We start from the raw sequence: 20367 nt of genomic DNA on the forward strand, positions 1-20367 counted from the left end.
AGTCCAAACTGTCCCCACAAGGGTGTCTGAATTGGAAGACTGTCTGAACAGATGGTTTCTCCTTCATTCCCCATGAGGTTGCATTTTCTTGATGGACTTAGGCCAAATTTGTAATAATGTGAAACTCGTTCTAATTTAACGGGTTAAAATTCTACATAGTACCAGAAAAAAAGGCTACATTCCAAACTTAGGAAAATTGGTATATGTTTAAATTGTTACTATACACTGTGAACAATATATTGCACTCTCATCTGAAAATGTTTCTATCAAATTATAAGCTTGGCCTTTTATAACACTGTCTATACCATAATTATCATTTATTTAAAGACTAGTGGCCCGGTGCACAAAATTCGTGCACATTAAAAGGGAATTAATTAGAGGAAATATTTTAATATTGCTATTTGCCCTTTCTCTATAATAGAAGTGTCAGAGATGAAAGAAAATTAGTAAAATGTATATGAAAATCTTCCTCCTGTCAGAGTCTGGGGTGTGCTATGGGACCCAGAGTCAAGTCCCTGTTCACCCACGTGCACCTCTAAATCGCGTGAGACCCAGACCCAGCCGGTCCCACCCCCATTGGGTAAGATCCAGACCTGGCTGGCCCCACCCCTGTCAAGCCCCACCAGGCTTGGGGCACAGCCTCAGGTCCCCCATCAAGCCCTGCTGGGTTGGGGGGGGCAGCCTCAGGTCCCCCGGCCTGGTGTCGGGGTGGGGGGCGCGGCCTGAGGTCTCCTGGCCTGGCGCCGGGGCGAGGGGCGCACCTTGAGGTCCCTCATAAAGCCCCGCCAGGTGGGGGGCACAGCCTGAGGTCCCCAGCCTGGTGCTGGGGTGAGGGGCATGCCTTGAGGTCCCCCATAAAGCCCCACCAGGTAGGGGGCATGGCCTGAGGTCCCCCGGCCTGGGGCGAAGGGTGTGGCCTGAGGTCCCCTGGCCTGGCACCAGGGCGGGGGGCGCGCCTTGAGGTCCCCTGTCAAGCTCCGCTGGGTCGGGGGTGCGGCTTGAGGTCCTCCATCAAGCCCTGCTGGGCGGGAGGCGCAGTCTCAGGTCCCCCCTCCCCGGTCCCACACAGCCTCAGGTCCCTGCTGATCACTCGTTACAAGAACCCCACCTCCACTGTGGGCGCAGCCATCCTGTATTATGGGAACCCCGTCTTCGTTGTGGGTGCAGCCATCTTGTGACAGCGTAAGGGTTAATTTGCATATTACCTCTTTATTATATAGGATTGAATACCAAAGGCAGCCAGAATTGGAATGTAATATTCTGAGCAAAGCCTGGTAGATACAAATGAAGAACTGGTCGACCTTATATGTCAAAGAATACCCTTGGTTCTGACCCCTTTTTTGTGGGCAGGTCCTGCTGCAGGTGGGACTGGTCTCTATAAAAGGTGCAGGGAAAGAGCTCCTGATCAGGCTGTCTATCCCTGGGGAAGGGGGATCACTAGAACCAGCAGGACCCCCTGGCCTAAGGCTGCCCACACACCCAAGGCACTGCTTCTGCTCTTCAGGCCCTTCCTTGTGATGAGCGGGTGAAACCTGGAGAATTTTATTGAAAGAAAATTCTATCAGTTGCTCCAGTGGTCTATCACAGTTCTATGTTTAAAAAGAAAATCATCGCCGAAACCGGTTTGGCTCAGTGGATAGAGCGTCAGCCTGCGGACTAAAAGGTCCCGGGTTCGATTCCGGTCAAGGGCATGTACCTTGGTTGCGGGCACATCCCCAGTGGGGGGTGTGCAGGAGGCAGCTGATCGATGTTTCTCTTTCATCAATGTTTCTGACTCTCTATCCCTCTCCCTTCCTCTCTGTAAAAAATCAATAAAATATATTTAAGAAAAAAAAAAAAAGAAAATCATTAAATACAAAAGGAGGGAGCCATCCAAATGAACAGCAACTGTGGAAAGGGCCACAGTAACTTTATCAGATGAGTTTGTTAACATCTCAGAGAATAAGCACAAGCACACAGATTTTTTGAATCAGAGTCAGAAATGCCTACGTGAATTTGTACACTGTTAAATTTGTAAACAAGTAAAATTAAGCCAGCAAATGTACTGTGAGGCCAGAGGAAGAGGGTAATATGAAGGTATTAAAAAGAAGAGACCAAGTACTGCGGATATGAAGGTAAACTGGTATGCAGATGCTACAGAATTCAATCCTGAAGTGAAACTCAGCCTTGTATGTAAACAGAAAGGGCAGAGAATACAAACTCGAGCACCGAGGTGGGCCACGTGCAGTCTGCTCTTTCCCTTCCTGCTCTGAGACAAAGTGCCTGAAAGCAGCTTTCAAGGTCTAAGGGGGAAATAAAAACAAAGCTGGGCTATCACACTTTACCATACAAATGGGCATTTTCTTACCATATACTTACAAAGTATTTAGAAATTCACCATAACAGCCTTCTATGTACAGTAGGCTAACAATTGTTAGTTGCACTAAAATATAGTAATTACCAGCGTAAAGTAAATTTAGTATTTATCACCTGAAATGCTGAACCAACATTTTCAGGGATAATTTCTCTATATACAAAAATGAAAAGACATATTAGAAAATCCTATATAATAAAGAGCTAATATGCAAATGGTTGTCACACCCTTGTACCCTTGTGCCTTTGTGCCGGGGCTGGAGGACCTGAGGTCGCGCCCCCTGCCAGGGGCCAGGGAACCGGCGGGCCAGGGGACCTGAGGCCCTGTCCCCCACTGGGGCCGGAGAACTGGTGGGCCAGGGGACCTGAGGCTGCACCCCCTGCACTGGCGTCGGGGCCAGGGGACCTGAGGCCGGGCCGGGGGACTTGAGGCTCAGCCCCCACCTGGCGGGGCTTGATGGGGGACCTGAGGCTGGGCCCCCCACCCTGCGGGGCTTGATGGGGGTGGGGCCGGCCAGGTCTGGGTCTCATGCGATTTCGAGGCGTGCGTGGGTGGGCAGGGACTTCACTCTGGGTCCACGGTGCACCCCAGACTCTGACAGGAGGGAGATTTTCATATACATTTTTACTAATTTTCTTTCATCTCTGACACTTCTATTATAGAGAAAGGGCAAATGGTAATATTAAAATATTTCCTCTAATTAATTCCCTTTTAATGTGCACGAATTTTGTGCACTGGGCCACTAGTCTTACAATAAAACAGGCTGGTGATTTTAGGGTTTTAAAGCAAAAAAAAACAACCAAACCCTCCAATGAACAAACTGCACAACTCCCTGACAACAGGATGAAAAACTGATTATCTAAATATGATATAAAATACAAATCTGTGATATTCAAAACACAATGGAAATAGTAAAGTTATACCAGGACACAGAATGATTTATTTGCAACTATTAAACATATAAACAAAACTAAGAGTAAGAAAATTAGAGACAGATAATGTAGCAAAGGGTATTTCTCTCCAACACAATTGGCCATGATTCTCCAAAATGTATGGTCAACAGAGAAAAAACTGAAGGAAATAATGTATAGGGTTATTTTAAAGGATGATTATATTTTAATTTTGTTTTGAGCAGAGTTTACCACTTCCTTTTCATGGTTCAGAGTATTAAGACTAAATTTGTGTAAATAATATTCCTTGGGGATTAAAAGTAGGGGAAACAAAACCCAACCAAAAGCAGAAACAAAACTGTGTGTGGGGAGAGGAGATATAAATTACATTCACTTTCCAAATAAGTTTGACCCATGAAGAATGGGCTTTACCTCACCGTTTTTGGTCAGATTTGAAATAAAAAAACTGTGACTCATACTGTGTTAAAGATAGGTAAACAATAGTGAAAGCTGTTCTTATAAGGGACACAAACCAACCAACAAACAACAACAAAAGCCAGAATCGAACCCCAGGATCCTGTTTGGAGGGATATTTGTGGGCAATGCCAAAAGCCTCACCTATCACATGTTTCTCACTGGACAACTTACAAGTGATTCAGAACAGCGGTCGCCAACCAGTGGTCCGCGGACCTGGTGGTCCGTGAGGTCCGAAAGGTTGGCGGCTGCTGATTTAGAAATCATAAGACTCAGAATGTGAAGCTTGGATTTGAATAGTAAGACAAAATTGGAGTGGTATTTACAAAGGAGAGGCAGACACATGTGCATAGCACCAGATTTTTCAAGTAAGCAAGTTCAGCCCCAAACTAACTGAACTAAAATATTACATTTTCAAATTCTTCCCATTATTTTCCAGAGTAGAAGCAAGCTGTGAAATGTTTCAGCTTGGTGATATTCACTAACGGTGTGAACTCAAAAGGTGGTTTTCTGTAGCTGAACTGATTCTAAGTCTTAGGAATTCATGACATCTCCAGTCCAAATGTCCTGGACGCGACTGGCTTTATACATAAATTGGGACCACCCATTTTTTTCTTTGAAATTGGCTAGAGAATTCCTTCCTTAATGATAATGTATGCAAACATACACACAAATTGAAAATCTATAAATAATTCTAACAGCCAAAAAATACTTTTGATCAGAATTACCCAAAGAAAGTGAAATTAGAAATGATGAGATTAAAAATATATTTTAGAGTCTACTCATGGTGCTTAAATATTCAATTTATTGTCTGATTTCTGGACTTTAAATTCCATAAACTTCAGATCCTGAAGGCTTATTGAAAAAGCCAATTTCCTCAATATGGGAAATTCTCTCTGACTTTACTTTTAGAGAGTTATTACTTTCTACTTTTGAAAAAAAAAAAGAATATTTATATGTGTATATAATGTTAACTGAATACTCCAGTAGGCCATATTCCCGATAAATACAGTACAATTTGCATCATACCCAATATTTTAGACATTAATGTTAAAATCTGGAATAGAGTATATTGTCTGACATATTTGCCAACATAAATATTTATGTAGAGTATTAAAGTTTAAACTGATATTTGGCTTTGTAAGCTATTTTCCCTGTGGACTGTGTGTATCTATTAGCAATAGAGAAATTTTGGAATTGTGGTATGCTGACCCTGACTTTGCAGAGACAGACGTGGAACCTCTGGGGCTCTCCTTGCACAAGGCTCAGTGAGTCCGTCTGGGCAGCGCACACCCTGGTCATGACTCACTCTCTGCAGGCAGGCGTAGGAGTCCTAACGTGCGATTCCAGGACAACACAGACACTAGCACTGACAACTTTTTTAATCATTCCCCCAAGTAATAAAAAAAATATAGATAGATAGATATACATATAGAGATCTGCAGCTGTACTAGTTACTTCAAAGAGCAGACAAGGAAAATAAGCACTTAATTGCTTGCTTTACAAGTTTAAGTTCATTTTAAGCTTGCTATATTAAGTTTAAAAATTAAAAAAATATCAACTTACTATAAACAATTTAAAATATGTATAATACAACTTCATGGTCAAAACATTTGACTAGTCTATGAAAACAGGAGATATTACATTAGTTCAAGTTCCATACATGAGTTTTCAATCTGTCTCTTCCAAGAGAAACCATGAAAAGGTTGTTTTATTTTATGGGAACTAATTTTGTTTAGGGATTTTCTCATCACAAAACTAATTGATTGTTACAGGAAAAGTAAAGAGAAAAAAAAGGAAAGGGGAAACAGAGTGGCTCTCTCCCTATTTGTCACTATTCTCTTCTTAAAATATTCTGTACATAAGCTATATGGACATTCTGAACCATTTACAAATTCATTTTCAAAAATTGAAGAAAAAATGTTTAGAGTCTAAAAGTGTTATTTTATACACGGACTATACAATACATATTGAAAGTACACACACACACACACACACACACACACACACACACACACACACACACATCTTAAAGATAAGGTTCTCCAAAGGTTTTTCGACATTCCATCACTCCTGTACTTGGTGGTCTATCACAGTTGTGTGTACTCTTGACTTGACTAGGTGTGAGACGATCGTATGCCATCTTGTATTCTTTATCAAATACATCTGAAAAAATTCACAAAGAAACAAAGACATAAAGAAATTTATATTAGACTTTGACAACAACCAAGTGTTGTAATACTACAGAACTGCAAAATTAAAGACCAAGAAGGAATCTTGAGGTCTTTTCTGACAACTAAAGGACCACATTATGTCAGAGCTGGAACACGGGGACTTTAGAGTCCATAGCTCTTTAGCTCTTTAGAGTGAGATTACACAGACCAGTGAAATTTAAAGCTTTAAGATACCAACTTTTAAAAATGATTTCCCCCCAAATTTTAAAATTGAGGTAAAATATATATAACATAAAATTTACCATCTTAACCATTTTTAATTGATTTTTTTTTTTTTTTTAGGGAGAGGGAGACCGAGAGGGTTAGGGAAGGGGAAGGGGGAGGGGGAGGGGAACATCGATTTGTTGTTCCACTTATTTATGTTGATTCTTGTATGTGCCTTGACCGGGGATTTAACCTCAACCTTGACGTAATGGGACTATGCTCTAACCAACTGAGCTACACAGCCAGGGCCGCCATCTTAACCATTTTCAACTATACAGTTCAGTGGTATTACATAAATTCATAATGTGCAACCATTATAATCATCCATCTCCATAACTCTTTTCATCTTATAAAATGGAAACACTACATACATTAAACAATAATTCCCCATTTTCCACTCCTCCAGCTCCTGGCAACTACCATTCTACTTTTGTCTCTATGAATTTGACTACTGTAAGTACTTTATAAATGGATTCATAATAGAATTTGACTTGTTGTGACTGGCTTATTTCGCTTAACATAATGTCCTCAAGGTTCATCCATGTTGTAGCATATGTCAGAATTTCCTTCCTTTTTAAGACTGAATAATATTCCATTGTATGTATATACCACATCTTGTTTATTCACTCATACTTCAATGAACACTTGAGTTGTTTCCACATTTTAGCTATTATGAATAATGCTGCTATGAACATAGGTGCACAAATGTCTCCTTAAGACCCTGCTTTCTTTTTTTTTAAAATATATATTTTTATTGATTTCGGAGAGGAAGAGAGAGGGAGAGAGAGAAATAAAAACATCAACATGAGAGAGAATCATTGATTGGCTGCCTTCTACATGTCCCCCACTGGGGATCGAGCCCGCAACCCGGGCATGTGCCCTTGACCGGAATCGAACTTGGAACCCTTCAGTCCTCAGGCTGACGCTCTATCCACTGAGCCAAACCAGCAAGGGCAAGATCCTGCTTTCAATTCTTTTGGGTATATATCCAGAAGTGGAATTAATGGATCATATGGAAATTCTATTGTTACCTTTATTATTATTATTAACATTAGCAAAATATCAAAGTATCTCATATCCAAAAAATCAAAGAAAAAGTATATTATATGAATATAAATTATTAAAATAATAAAGACTACAATATAAAACAATACTATATTGAAAGTATATACACACACATATATTTTATGATATATAAGTATTACATGTTAAATATTATGCAGAATTACCTATATCAATGTTTTCTCTTCCCAGTGCCACAAGTGAGAGAAATAGTATTTCTCTATATAAACTCCTGGAGGGAAGAATGGAGAAGATATTACTATGCATATAGTTTATTCATTTTCTACAAAAAATTTTATGCTAATATAAGCATGAGATATTCTAACAAATTACTAATATGCCTAGAGGAACAATATGTTCATTTAAGATAATGACTTACCTCTGTCTTTTAAAATGAGGACATTTATTCAGTGTCTCTAAAATCTGACTCATTGGTCCATAGACATCATTCATTTTAATGCTTTTTACCATATTTTTCAATAGTTCCTGGCTAAATGAATTATCACCTTTTTGTAATAAATGGACCATTGGATACTTTTGGGCTGTAAAAGAACCAAAGAGCAGTTGAAGGAAAATGTTCTTTGTAGAAAGGAGAATGTAATTAAGCAGCAACTGATAGCTGGCAAAGAAGTTACAAAGCACTAAAAATAAATTAAGGGCAATAGAAATCTTAAAGTGAAGAAAGAAAAAAGAAAATAAAAAAGATAAATAATGATAAAAATAGACCGAAAGCTTTTTTGGCCTCAAAGACAAAACTTAAAAATACTGTTTTCCTTAATATAGCTTCTGGGGGAAGTTCTACATCCGCAGCCCAGATGGAAACAAACAAACAAAAATAAATATAAAGAAGAAATTGGGACAAGCAATATGCTAAAAGCAGAACTCTACAAAACATAACCCCTCCAGCACATATACAACACTACCAAAAATAAATAAATGAATAAATAAATAAATAAATAAATAAATAAAAACAACAACAACAAAAAACCCTTGACCTCCATAGAAGGTAAGCACTAAAAGCATTAAACTTAACACTCACTCTCAAACAAAAGAGTACGATTTTGACCTGTAAGACAAAAAGTAGTATAGTAAAATAAAAGTCAGTTACATTAGTTTAGACTATTTAAAGTAAGTAGAGATTACTCTCATATAAAAAAAGCCAGCATTCTATGATAGCACTTACTGTGGGCGTTCCAGAGGATGTACAAGGGCTGTCCTGGATCCTGATGTAATTTCATATTGTCCCATAACATTTGTATTAAAACATATTTACTATCTTCAGACATACAATGGCGGGGAATCTGTGTTGAAAAATAAACAAACATTCATTAATGATCCTTACATAATGTTTTGTAAATATCTTATAAATAACCTTATAAATATTTTTTCAGATGTATGTGTGCAAGAGATAAAGAGAACAGAAAATGACTGGTTTGTATGCATTTTATATTGACTGAAGGAAGATGGGCTGAGTTGAGAATCTAATGATCTCTAAAGTAAAGTGATCTCTGCTCTGAAGCAGATTTTACAAAGTACTGAGACCTGCGAGAAAGGGTAGTATGAAGGGCTAATCTCTACCAGCTTATGACTGAAGGTCCAAACAAAGATAAACCAGGCAGCCCCATTCGACATCAGTCCAAGACCCTAGGCCAGATAACTCTGACTGACTTAACCTTTAGACACTCATTCATCATGCACTGAAAATCCAAAATGTGTGCATAGTCATAGATATAAAACACAAGAAAGGAGAATACGAGGTTTCTGAACTTAAAGGCTGTACAGTTTCGTGGTGGTGATAGCATATGAAAAGTAAGAACACTTTTATAGAACAACGTATCAAAACTACAAATGAACATGTAACAAAATGACTACCTAAATGTTAAGCAAAAACTCAGAGTAAAGGAATGAAGGAATGGTAGCACATGACTGCAATATGAATTAGAGAGATCCTCTTAAAGAAGTGTCAGGCTGTTTTTGAAGGAGGTATGAAACGTGAGTGGGGCCAACTCACAAACTCTTCTCATAAGAGTCATTTATAGTTAATTCTTGAGGCCATAACTAAAATGCAAGCTCATTTTGTATAAATTTTACAAGAAGGCTAAAAAACATGACTTAGACTGTAAGAAGAAAAATTATTTGTAAACACAATTTGATCAATCTTATTAGTCTAATGATTAAGATCGTTATTAAAAATAGCATAAACATTACTTTTTTGTCATTAGGAATATGCAAATATTACCATGGTGACAATAGCATTGCCTTTTAGTTAATTTTTACTCTCATACCTTTGAATACTTGTTACAATGCTCAGAAGAAAGAATCAATCCAGGTAAGTTACTGGGCAAGTCAAGACGTCTAAAATACCACACCAGGTTCCAAAAAACAATTGGATGATGATCCACAAAGTCTGCCACTGTTATTGCATGATCACCTTCATTTTCCAATAAGCTTTCAAGTTCCTTCCATACTACTAAAGGACTGAGATATGGGACAGTGATAGGATCTGGACTTGGGAGGTGCCATTCTAATCCTAAAGAATCCTGTTGAATAAATAAAAACCATAAATGGTAAATACAAGATTTATGATACAAAGTCATTAAAAAATTTCCTATCAGTGTTTTCCATGTAAGTAGAAAGGTACTATAATTGTATCATGGAACAAGAAACTCCCCTGGACAATAATAAAGTTAAAGCTGGCCCTGGCCAGGTGGCTCAGTTGGTTAGGGCATCGTCTGGTACACCAAAAAGGTTGCTAGTTCGATTCCCGGTAGGGGCACATATGGGAGGCAATTGATGGATGTTTCTCTCTTACATTGATGTTTCTTTCTCTCTCACCCCTCCTCACTCTTTAAAATCAATAAATATATCCTCGGATGAGAATTAAAAAAAATTAAAGCTAATAAGGCTGTTTTGGACAAGGTGAACAAAATCATGTAAATGATCAATGTCCAAATTTTTAAAAACACCAAAATACATACTGTAGCTCCTTGTAAAGTAGTTGGCAGGCTGCCTGTAGGAATTAGCTTCTTCCCTCCAGTGTCTTCCTTATCCAAGGGACCAGAAGTACTGACACTCCTGGTCATTGGAAATATTGGACATTTTGATATAGCTGTTTTTGATCTATCAGCAGGGATCTGAATACTTCGGGCATATGTATTTTCCAGCCGTTTAGATTTGCTTGGGTATTGAAAAAAGAAAAAAGCATATCATTGTCTAGATTTACTTTATTTCTCTAGAAAGACCATATTCTTCTCTTTAGCATTAGTGCTGGACATAGCAAAGTAAATCCAAGGAACTCAGGCTTCAGCTTGGAAAAAGGAATATATTTTTAAGTAGTCTAGTCATGTTAAATTTCCTTTTTATCCAGTGCACTTTAAATATTCAAGAGTCATTTAATTATTCAAAAACAGTTAGTGGACAACTTTTATACAGCAGGAACCACAGCAGGCCCAGATAAAATAAAGCCGAGAAAATAGGCATCTATTCTTTCAGCTTTGGGAAGGGAGATTCCCACCTATTCATAAGCTAGTGGCAGTCAACGTAAGGGCTACAACAGACCTGTGATGAAAGATAGTGCACACAAAGATTTGCGATTTTGCTGCCTAAGCATTTAGGATTAAGCAGATCATACCAGCCTGCCAGTACTATGCAGGCATTTTCTTTTGCACATGCGGCTACCAATATGGCTTCATCTGCCAGCTATCTATATTTGGCACTTCTCCAAAATGAATTTTAAGCATAGATTTATTTATATTAGGCTTACTGTATATATCTTAGCTTAATTTTACAGTTCCTTTATCAGCTCCAATTTTTTTTAGATTATTAAATATTCCTAAGTAGAAGATTAAATATTCCAAAATAGTAGTACTGACTTAATTCCTGAAGAGACAGACACAAGAGAAAGGTGTTCATTATAAATTTCAAGTGTTCTACAAAATTTTTACCTTTAAAATACTAGTAAACATTACATTATATGAATTATATAACTGATACCATGAGGATTCATAGAGCACAAACTACAACTGTTTAAACATTTAGGTTATTAAGATAATTTCAATATTGTTTTACTTAGAATTTAAGATTATGAATCTATTATACATAGCAACTTAAACCTTAAAATGTTCATCTAATTCTTGTCATTATCAAAAACTTGCATAATATAAATTGTTAACTTATGTTCCATATAATATACTCACCTATTTAAATCAAAATTCCCTTGAACAGAGATAACAGATGTGTCAAGACCAGAAGCTGATGTTGAGATATAAGACTGCCTGCCCTGACTTGAAAAGGATGGAAAATGCATATTTTCTATAGATGGACTTGACTTCAAAAAGTATCTGCAATGTGAATCAAAGGAGCTTATTGAGAAAGGAGATTCTAGGAAATGTGACTCTTAAACATGAAGGAAAAAAAAGCATAAATCATTACCTTCCAGGTCGTCTTAAATCTCTTATCTCGATATTCAAAAAGGGCAAGAAAAGATTGCCACAAAACGGGCATGTAGTATTGAGATTTGAATCATCTGCTGTCCAGCCAGCCATGATTTCTTCATCATGGACAAGACAATCACAAGTTCTACACCGAGAGCAACTTGAGATGAGAACCTGAGGGAGAAAACGGCACTGTATAAAGTAAGCTGGTTAGTGCATATTATAAATTAAAAACCAGTTCAATTCATAAATATACTGGGAAACTAAAATTCAGAAGGATTTGGAAGTTACAAACAAAATATGAATTACATTTATTGCATTATATAATATATTTATCTTTAACTATTTCAGCTAAATCTATTCCAAAATTTTTGCCTGAAAAGGAAACTTGCATTTAAGTGAGCATTTTAGCCTTTATAATTACTAAAAAGCCTGCCATGGGAAAGTAAACCCAAGCATAATCTGTTAGTACCCCAAATCAGTATTTGTAATTACACATTATAGATTTGTGCTACTCAAAGTACAGTCACCGAACAAATGTTAGTCCACAAATTCTTATTGGTTTGTAATAAGATAAGTAAAGAAATTGAGGGGACGATTTAGAAACCTTTAAAGTAATTTGTCAATGCTGTAACAACTAAGTGTGTGATCAATGTATTTTGCAAGAGTATCAGCCATTACCGACTGGAGATTTAAAACAACAATAACCCCCTGGTCTGTCACTATAGATAGTTGCTGTGGATAAACATAAATACTGTCTTTACATTAATAAAATGTAGAAATTCCTGAAGTCATCAGAAACTTTGTAAATTGCAACATCAGTGCTCATCATTTATTTCCAACTGCATGCAAATTTATTCTCCAGTTTTATGCAAATGTTTTTGAAAGTAAATTATACCTAAAAATTAGGGAAAAAATTTAAAGGGTAAAAGAGTAACTTTTTCATTGTAAGAAAATGAGATAGAGCAGCACATCCAGCAGATAGCTACATCAAACTGATACAAAGAATGAAAAACATGATGGAAAAAGTTGACACAAATGTCAAAATGGCTCCCTGTACCTTCATCAAACAAGTGTGCTTGCACAGCAAACTTGGTTGTTAAGTGTTTAAGATGTAAAATAAAAATTCAAAGAGAACATACATATAACAAGGGATAAATATAAATGCTGAAATGAAAACGCTTTTGTATGTTGATAAATCTCAAAGGAACTTTTCTAAACAGGAAAAATGGTATGACTTCAACAATCTGAAATACTAGATATTTTAAGATCATTCAGGTGCAACATACATTTTGAAATTTTCAGATACTACATATTTACCATTTTATTACTCTATCTAAGACCATTAATACTTAAGAAATGTAAATTTTATAACGTAGTACATAAAAATGTTTTGATTAAAATTGTACCTCCATTGCATAGTTCTGGAAGATATTTGTATTACTCATGTTGCAGGAAGATGCCACCTCTGATTTCCCAGGTAAGGCAAACTTTGACAGGGATCCTATCCATTATTAAAAAACAAAGAGCAAAATCATTAAAATTAATGAGAAAGAATATGAGAATCTTTCACTTTCTTAAATTTTCTGATAAAATTCAAACTGTTCTACTAAAAATATTAAAGGTAATTTAAGAAAAAACACACAAATAAACAATGAAAAATGTTTTTCAATGCATATGTTTTTGTTTTGAGTGTAAACCTAAGGAAATGTGCTCTAATTCCTGATTCTCACATGCTTGGTGTGTTCATCACTCACTATTAAGCACTTTATGTGTACAGAGTAGAAGGTATTCTAGCTGTTTGTAATTACTATTTTGCTGTTTGTGTTTTTCCATGTTTAAAATACAAGAAAATGGCCGGAACCGGTTTGGCTCAGTGGATAGAGCGTCCGTCTGCGGACTGAAGAGTCCTAGGTTAGATTCCGGTCAAGGGCATGTACATTGGTTGCGGGCACATCCCTGGCAGGGGGTGTGCAGGAGGCAGCTGGTCGATGTTTCTCTCTCATCGATGTTTCTAGCTCTCTATCCCTCTCCCTTCCTCTCTGTAAAAAATCAATAAAATATATTAAAAAATAAAATACAAGAAAATGTTTAGTTCTAAGGTTTAAAAAATATAAAATAGCTAATCTTATTTCAAATCATGAAAGGCTCTAAAAGTTAGGAGTTTCCAAGTATATTCTTAAGAGCAATGGGATATTAATAAGTACTAAAACAACAAAAAGTAAGGGGATTTCTGTGGTCAAATCAATTGTTCACAGTGATTTTATCTTGTTAGTAAAACTAGAGGTAATCTATATGTTTTGTTTTTCCCTAGCAGCTGTTAAATTTTATGAATGAGCACTGGTATTTTAATATATATAAAGGTAAAAAAAAAAGTAACTACTAGTTTACAAGAAATAGAGAGGACAGGAAAACTTGTTAAATACCACCATGGGCATGCAATCAGCATAATCCAGACTAATGACCTGATTACTTCAGCAAATAAGTGATGATGGGGGGAAGGGGGGGAATGACTGCTCCAGAGAGACCACTGGCCCTAGGCCCTGCCACACGGAGATGTAGAGGCAGAGAGAGACCTGAAGCCTCACATCATCATTAGATGCTTAGAGCTGGTAGGAACTGCAGTTCTTTCCTTGATGGCTCCCCAATAACCTTCTGTAATCCCTCTCTGCTAATGCTAGTTCAAAGTTGCTTTCTAATATTTGCCTTGACTGATTCAATAATTTATGTGGGCACCTTTGTATCTAATGAATCGTCAGTAAAGAATATTAATTTTAACAAGTATAAATCAGGTTGTGAGCTAAGTTGTATTTGCTTAGCACACCAAACTATTCTGTTATTGTTAAAAAAAAAAAAAAAGGAGGGAGGGGAGTTAATCACCTGATTTCTTTATGAATATATGACAAAGGGGAAAAAAGAAGAGAGGGAACAAAGATAAAAGAAAGTTAATAGAAATCAACTGAATGCAACAAGTAGACCTTGTTTGGATCCCAAAGTGAATAAATCACCTAAAAAAGAGCATTATAATTGTGAAAATTTAAATAAATATTTAATTTAAGATATTGTAACTATTGTCATATTAAAAATACAATGGTATTACAATTATGTTTTCAAAAAAAGAATGCATCACAAAAGATACATACCATATAAGTCCATAAAATGCTTAAAAATGGCCATGCTAACATACAGTATTAGAAAATAATGTTTATCTATGAAGGGAGTAGTGACAAGAACTGGGCATGACAGGAAGTTCTGGATACTGTTAATGCTCTGTTTCTTGATCTGAGTGCTGATTACTCAGGTGTCCTCAATTTATAAAATGTTATTTACATACATGAAAGTGTATACATTATATGCATAACATATAATAAGATAAAAATAAGTAACTTTAATAAGTTAAAAATATATAACATTAAAGTTCTTATATTTTAGAGATACATATTTAAGTACTTATAAATAAAATTATATGTTGTCTGAGATTTAATTTAAAATAATCCAGTGAGGAAGAAAAAATGTTGGCAGTAGAGGGGAGAGAGGAAAAGATAAAACAAGACTGGCCACTTGTAGATACTACTGAAATTGGATGACGGACACATGTTGGGGGAATTCATTGTGCTATTCCTTCTACTTTTCTGTATGTTTTAAAATTTCCACAATTAAAATTTTTTAAATTAGCAAAGGTACAAATGAAAAAAATATGATATTCATCCATTCCTCATATCATATACCAGGATAAATTTTAAATGGATCGAATATTTAAATCAGGGGTCAGATCTATTTTTATATAGTCATAAGAATGGTTTTTACATTTTAAAGCATTGTTTAAAAGAATAAGACAAAAAAGAATTATGTGATAAAAAAAAAAAGATGTTTGGTGCCCACAAAACCTAAAATATTTACGTATGGCAGCCCTTTACAGAAAAATATACTGACTCCAGAAAACGTTACAAAGGAAACCAGAAAAGTATCAGAAGAAAACACTGGTGAACCTAGGGAAGGGGAAGTACTTCCTAATGACTCAAAATCCAGAAGCAAGAGGGGGAAAGACTGATAAATTTGATGACATACAATTAAAACCTTACTTGTGACAAAAAAAACCCCAAAAAAACAAAACCCTCACAAACTAGGAAAAGTACCTGCCATTTACATGAGATAAAGGATTAATTCCTTAATATAACAAGAGCTATTAAAACATTCTATCTAATAAAAGAGTAATATGCAAATTGATTGCCACTCCCAACACACAAGATGGCTGCCCCCATGTGGTCAAAGATGGTTACCACAAGATGGCCAGCAGGGGAGGGCAGTTGGGAGGGACCAGGCCTGCAAGGGAGGGCAGTTGGGAGCGATCAAGCCTGCAGGGGAGGGCAATTAGGGGTGACCAGGCTGGCAGAGGAGGGAAGTTGGGGGCGACCGGGCCTGCAGAGAAGGGCAGTTGGGGGGGACCCAGGCCTGCAGGGGAGGGCAGTTAGGGGTGACCAGGCTTGCAGGGGAGGGCAGTTAGGGGCAATCAGGCTGGCAGGGGAGCAGTTAGACATCAATCAGGCTGGCAGGGGAGTGGTTAGGGGGTGATCAGGCTGGCAGGCAGAAGCGGTTAGGGGCAGTCAAGAAGGCAGGCAGGCGAGCAGTTGGGAGCCAGCAGTCCTGGATTGTGAGAGGGATGTCCTACTGGGATCGGGCCTAAACGGGCAGTCGGACATCCCTCGAGGGGTCCCAGATTGGAGAGGGTGCAGGCTGGGCTGAGGGACACCCGCCCGCGCCCCCCCCCCCCCCGTGCACGAATTTCATGCACCGGGCCTCTAGTTTTAAATAAAGGACCAATAAGTAAAATGTAGGCAAAGGATAGTCCATAGAAAAAGAAATACAAATAGTCCTTAAACATATAAACAGATCCTCAATTTAGTATGTAAATGAAAACTAAACTGAAATACATTCCTCAGCTATCAGATGGCAAAAATACAAAAGTTTGCCAACATATTCTGCTGACAAGGCTCTGAGGAAATAGGTATTTTATATTCCCATTGCCAGAGGGAATGCAAAATAGTGTAATCCTGAGGAAGGGGACTTGGCAATATCACTTCAAGGAAAAATTTTGAAGTATCTTTCAAAGTCCTGGCAAAAACATAATATGATATATATGCATCACAGCATTATTTATAATAGTCAAAGGCTGGAAACTTCATAGCCATCAACAGAGTAGTAGTTAAAATAAAGTAGGATACACTGACACATGATGACCTATGCAACCATAAAACTGAATGAGAGTCAATGTTATATGATGATATGTAATGATCTACTGTTAAGTGAAAAAAAAAAGGGAATGGGAAGGTATTTCTAGTAGGTTACCTTTTGAATAACAAGACAAGGAAGTAATAAGAATACACACACATGCACACATGGGCCTATTATTTTTTAAAAAGCAACAATGGAAGGATAAACCAAAATGAATAAAAATGGTTGGTTACCTCTAGTGACAGGGAGAAAACAAATGAAGGGGTTGGGGATGGATACTAGACTTCTCTGAAAATGCCTTGGTTCAATATTGTTTTGACTTTGGAGCCATGCAAATCTTTTACAAAAATAAAACATACAGGGAAAAAAAAGTAAAGGTACCACCTATCAAATGAAATATGACAACACCGTCTGAACAAACCTTCTAGGGAGGCAGAACTTTCTAGGCTTGTTCTGCTGAAATCAATGCTCTTAGTCCTTGTGGTGGCACTACACTCTTGGGAGGAAGTGGTTCCTTCCAACTCAGGGCAGGCATCTTCGTCCGTTAAAGAGGTAGATTCAGAATCCTGGGCTCCCACTGAAGAAAGACTGGTACGATCAGAACTTTGATCCTAAGGACATAATTATAAGCTTACTTTCCTTCATATTTAAAGTGTATTATTTAAAGTCACTTCTAAGGCAGAGGAAGTACTTAATTACTCAGATGATCACTTAATCAACATTACAAGAAAAAAACAACCGATTTTACAAGTGCAAACCACTTTGGACCAACATATGCTATAGATCTATTTTTTTTCTTTACCATTGTTTTAATGCACTTTAAAATTTATCTACATTAGTTGGGAACAAAGAAACAAAAATAGACATTTCTTTGTTTTTCATAAATAACTACTCTCCATATTTGATAAAAATCTCAAAGCATTATTTTACCTTCCCACAAATATACACAAAATTTTTCTGAAATAATGTCAGCAAATTATCATGAGACTAACATAACCACATACACAGCTGTTCTATTGATCCAGGATCAAAACAAAACAAAAAAAAAAGAACTCAAGATGCTCTGGGTTTCCATTTGTTAATGCTATGGTCTCAGAATTATAATCATCTGCCAATAATAACTTATAGATTCAAGTTGATTGTCTACAAATAAAATATCACTGGCTCTGATTCATGAGTTCTGGAGATGTCTTTGTGAAGCTACTGCATGGGATAGGCACTATACATATATGGAAATCATAAAAAGTATTAAATGCCCTTAAATGCCCTGGACTCGAACTACTGACTTGGTATGTGCCTCATTTGGCTCAGTAATAAATTCACCTGCACCAAACACGTATCAAAAGTCATTAAATCTCTCATATATATATATATATATATGTATATATATATATACACATATATATATATATGTGTGTGTGTATATGTAATATATGCTATGTATATACACACCCATATCACATACATACTATACATATAGATCTATTTTTAAGACAGCATTTTAAAATTAGATCAAAATAAGTATCTGTTAGTAAGATAACCTTGCTGACTTTATAAATCTCTATTTATTGTTAATTTCCTCTCTGTGAATCTCAGCCCAGGATGATACCTTAGAAATACATTTTATTCTTTAAAATTTATGTTTACATTTTATTCGTTTTCACAATAATCCAGGCTATAAAGACATATTTCTAGTTTTCACTTTTAAGAACACCAACGTTAATTTTTTTCTGGTTATACCATAATCCATAAGAAAATCTGGTAGATACAAATTTTTGTAGGCAGAAAAAATTAATATCTATAATTGTACTGCCCAGATAATACAATTGATTTTTTTTCTAGTTGAGTATGTGTTACTGAATTGTTATTTATAAAATTAATTGAACATTATTATGGGCTTTTTGGCTACATTTCATTGTTGTTTTTTTAATCCTCACCCAAGGATATGTTTTTTTCATTGATTATAGAGAGAAAGGGAGAAGGAGGGAAGGAGGGAAGTGGGGAGAGAATGAGAGAGAGAGAAACATTAATGAGAGAAACAATGATCTGCTGCCTCCTAACTGGGGATCGAACTCACAACCATTCCATGCAAGGGATGAGGCTCCGGGCAACTGAGCCAACACCAGCCAGGGCTTATTGTATTTTTAAAGTAGGTGCTCAAGGGATTATAATATACATACCTAATCATGTTTGATCTACTTTAAGTTAGTATTGTATCACTTTGTATATAATAATATCACTCTAGGGGAGTGCAAAAGTAGGTTTACAGTTGTTCCTATGGAAAATACAATAATTAATAAATAATAAAACAAGAATAAACTTTCACATACTCACAACTGTAAACCTACTTTTGCCCCACTCTGTATAATAAACATCAGTAGGATGAGTCCCTTTACCACTACAAAACATCACATATATATTTTGAAAAATCCCAAGAAATAATGTTATAACATTTGTTTTAGACAATTATAAGTATTTTAAGAAACTTAAGAGGTAAAGAAATAGTGTTTATATTAACCAGTGGTATCATTTATTTTCAGCCTGAAGAACTTCCTTTAGCACATCTTCTAGAACAGATCTGCTGGCGAAGAATTCTTTTTCTTTATTGAAAAATGTTTTTTATTTCACCTTTACCCTGAAGAATATTTCCACTGGATATGAATTCTGGGTTGTTGACAGGTCTGTTCTTTCAATACATTAAAGGTGTTGTTCCACTGTATTCTTATCTCCATGGATTGTGATGAAAAATACAAGGTCACTCAAATCCCTATTCTTTTATAGGTAATGTGCCATTTTTCTTTAACAGCTTTTAAGATATTTTTTATTCTTGTTTCTTTTTTCAGCAATCACTTTCTCTTTAGCAGATGCATAGCTCTGGTTTTGAGTAATTTGCTTATGTGTGTGTGGGTATGGTTTTCTTTGAGTTTATCCTGTCTATAGTTCACTGGATCTCTTGTATCTATCTGTAAATCTAAATCTCTTACCAACTCTAGTAAGTTTTAGCCATTATTTCTTCAAATATTTTTTCTACCACTATTTTTTCCAGTTCTTCTGAGACTCCAATTATATATTATACCTTTTGATATCTGTCCCCAAAATCTGAAGTTTTATTCATTTTCATAAAAAAATATTTTTTCTCCATTCTTTTTTTTTATTCTTTCCCTATTCTTCAATTATATAGTTTCTAGACTCCTTCCTTTGCCATCTCCATTCTCCTATTGAACCCATCCAATGAGTTTCAGAGTATTTTTTATAAATTTTAAACATGAATCCTATTCCTTCTGAGAATTCATGTATTTTTCTTTACCTCAGCGAATCTAGTTATAATAGCTGCTTTACAGTTTCTGTCTTATAATTCCAGTGTCAGGGCCATCTCAGGGTTATCTTTCCCTTGAGAATTGGTCATATTTTCCTTTATATATTTCAACTAATTTCTTTATATATCAACTAATTTTGGATTTTATTTTAGACATTGTGAATTTTAT

At 36.3% G+C, this 20367-nt stretch overlaps 1 protein-coding gene across 7 annotated transcripts in view; it reads right to left on the bottom strand.

The window, feature by feature from the left end:
- Positions 1-3304: 3304 nt before the first annotated feature.
- Positions 3305-20367, bottom strand: part of DENND4A (DENN domain containing 4A) — a 116686-nt gene continuing 99623 nt past the window's right edge. For 4 of the 7 annotated variants that reach the window (XM_079768677.1, XM_079768674.1, XM_079768672.1 and 1 more), the window contains 11 exons: positions 17304-17493; positions 13060-13154; positions 11649-11824; positions 11414-11557; positions 10196-10394; positions 9503-9757; positions 8401-8518; positions 8257-8283; positions 7597-7759; positions 7385-7449; positions 3305-5883 (listed from right to left, as the gene is read on the bottom strand). In XM_079768677.1, coding sequence (XP_079624803.1) covers positions 5747-5883; positions 7385-7449; positions 7597-7759; positions 8257-8283; positions 8401-8518; positions 9503-9757; positions 10196-10394; positions 11414-11557; positions 11649-11824; positions 13060-13154; positions 17304-17493 — 1569 coding nt within the window. In that variant the 3' untranslated portion in view covers positions 3305-5746. The remainder of the gene's footprint in view (positions 5884-7384; positions 7450-7596; positions 7760-8256; positions 8284-8400; positions 8519-9502; positions 9758-10195; positions 10395-11413; positions 11558-11648; positions 11825-13059; positions 13155-17303; positions 17494-20367) is intronic. The other 3 variants (XM_079768678.1, XM_079768676.1, XM_079768675.1) reach the window with 1 other exon arrangement.

This window comes from Cnephaeus nilssonii, assembly GCF_951640355.1.
Source record: "Cnephaeus nilssonii genome assembly, chromosome: 4".
Classification (NCBI taxonomy): domain Eukaryota; kingdom Metazoa; phylum Chordata; class Mammalia; order Chiroptera; family Vespertilionidae; genus Cnephaeus; species Cnephaeus nilssonii.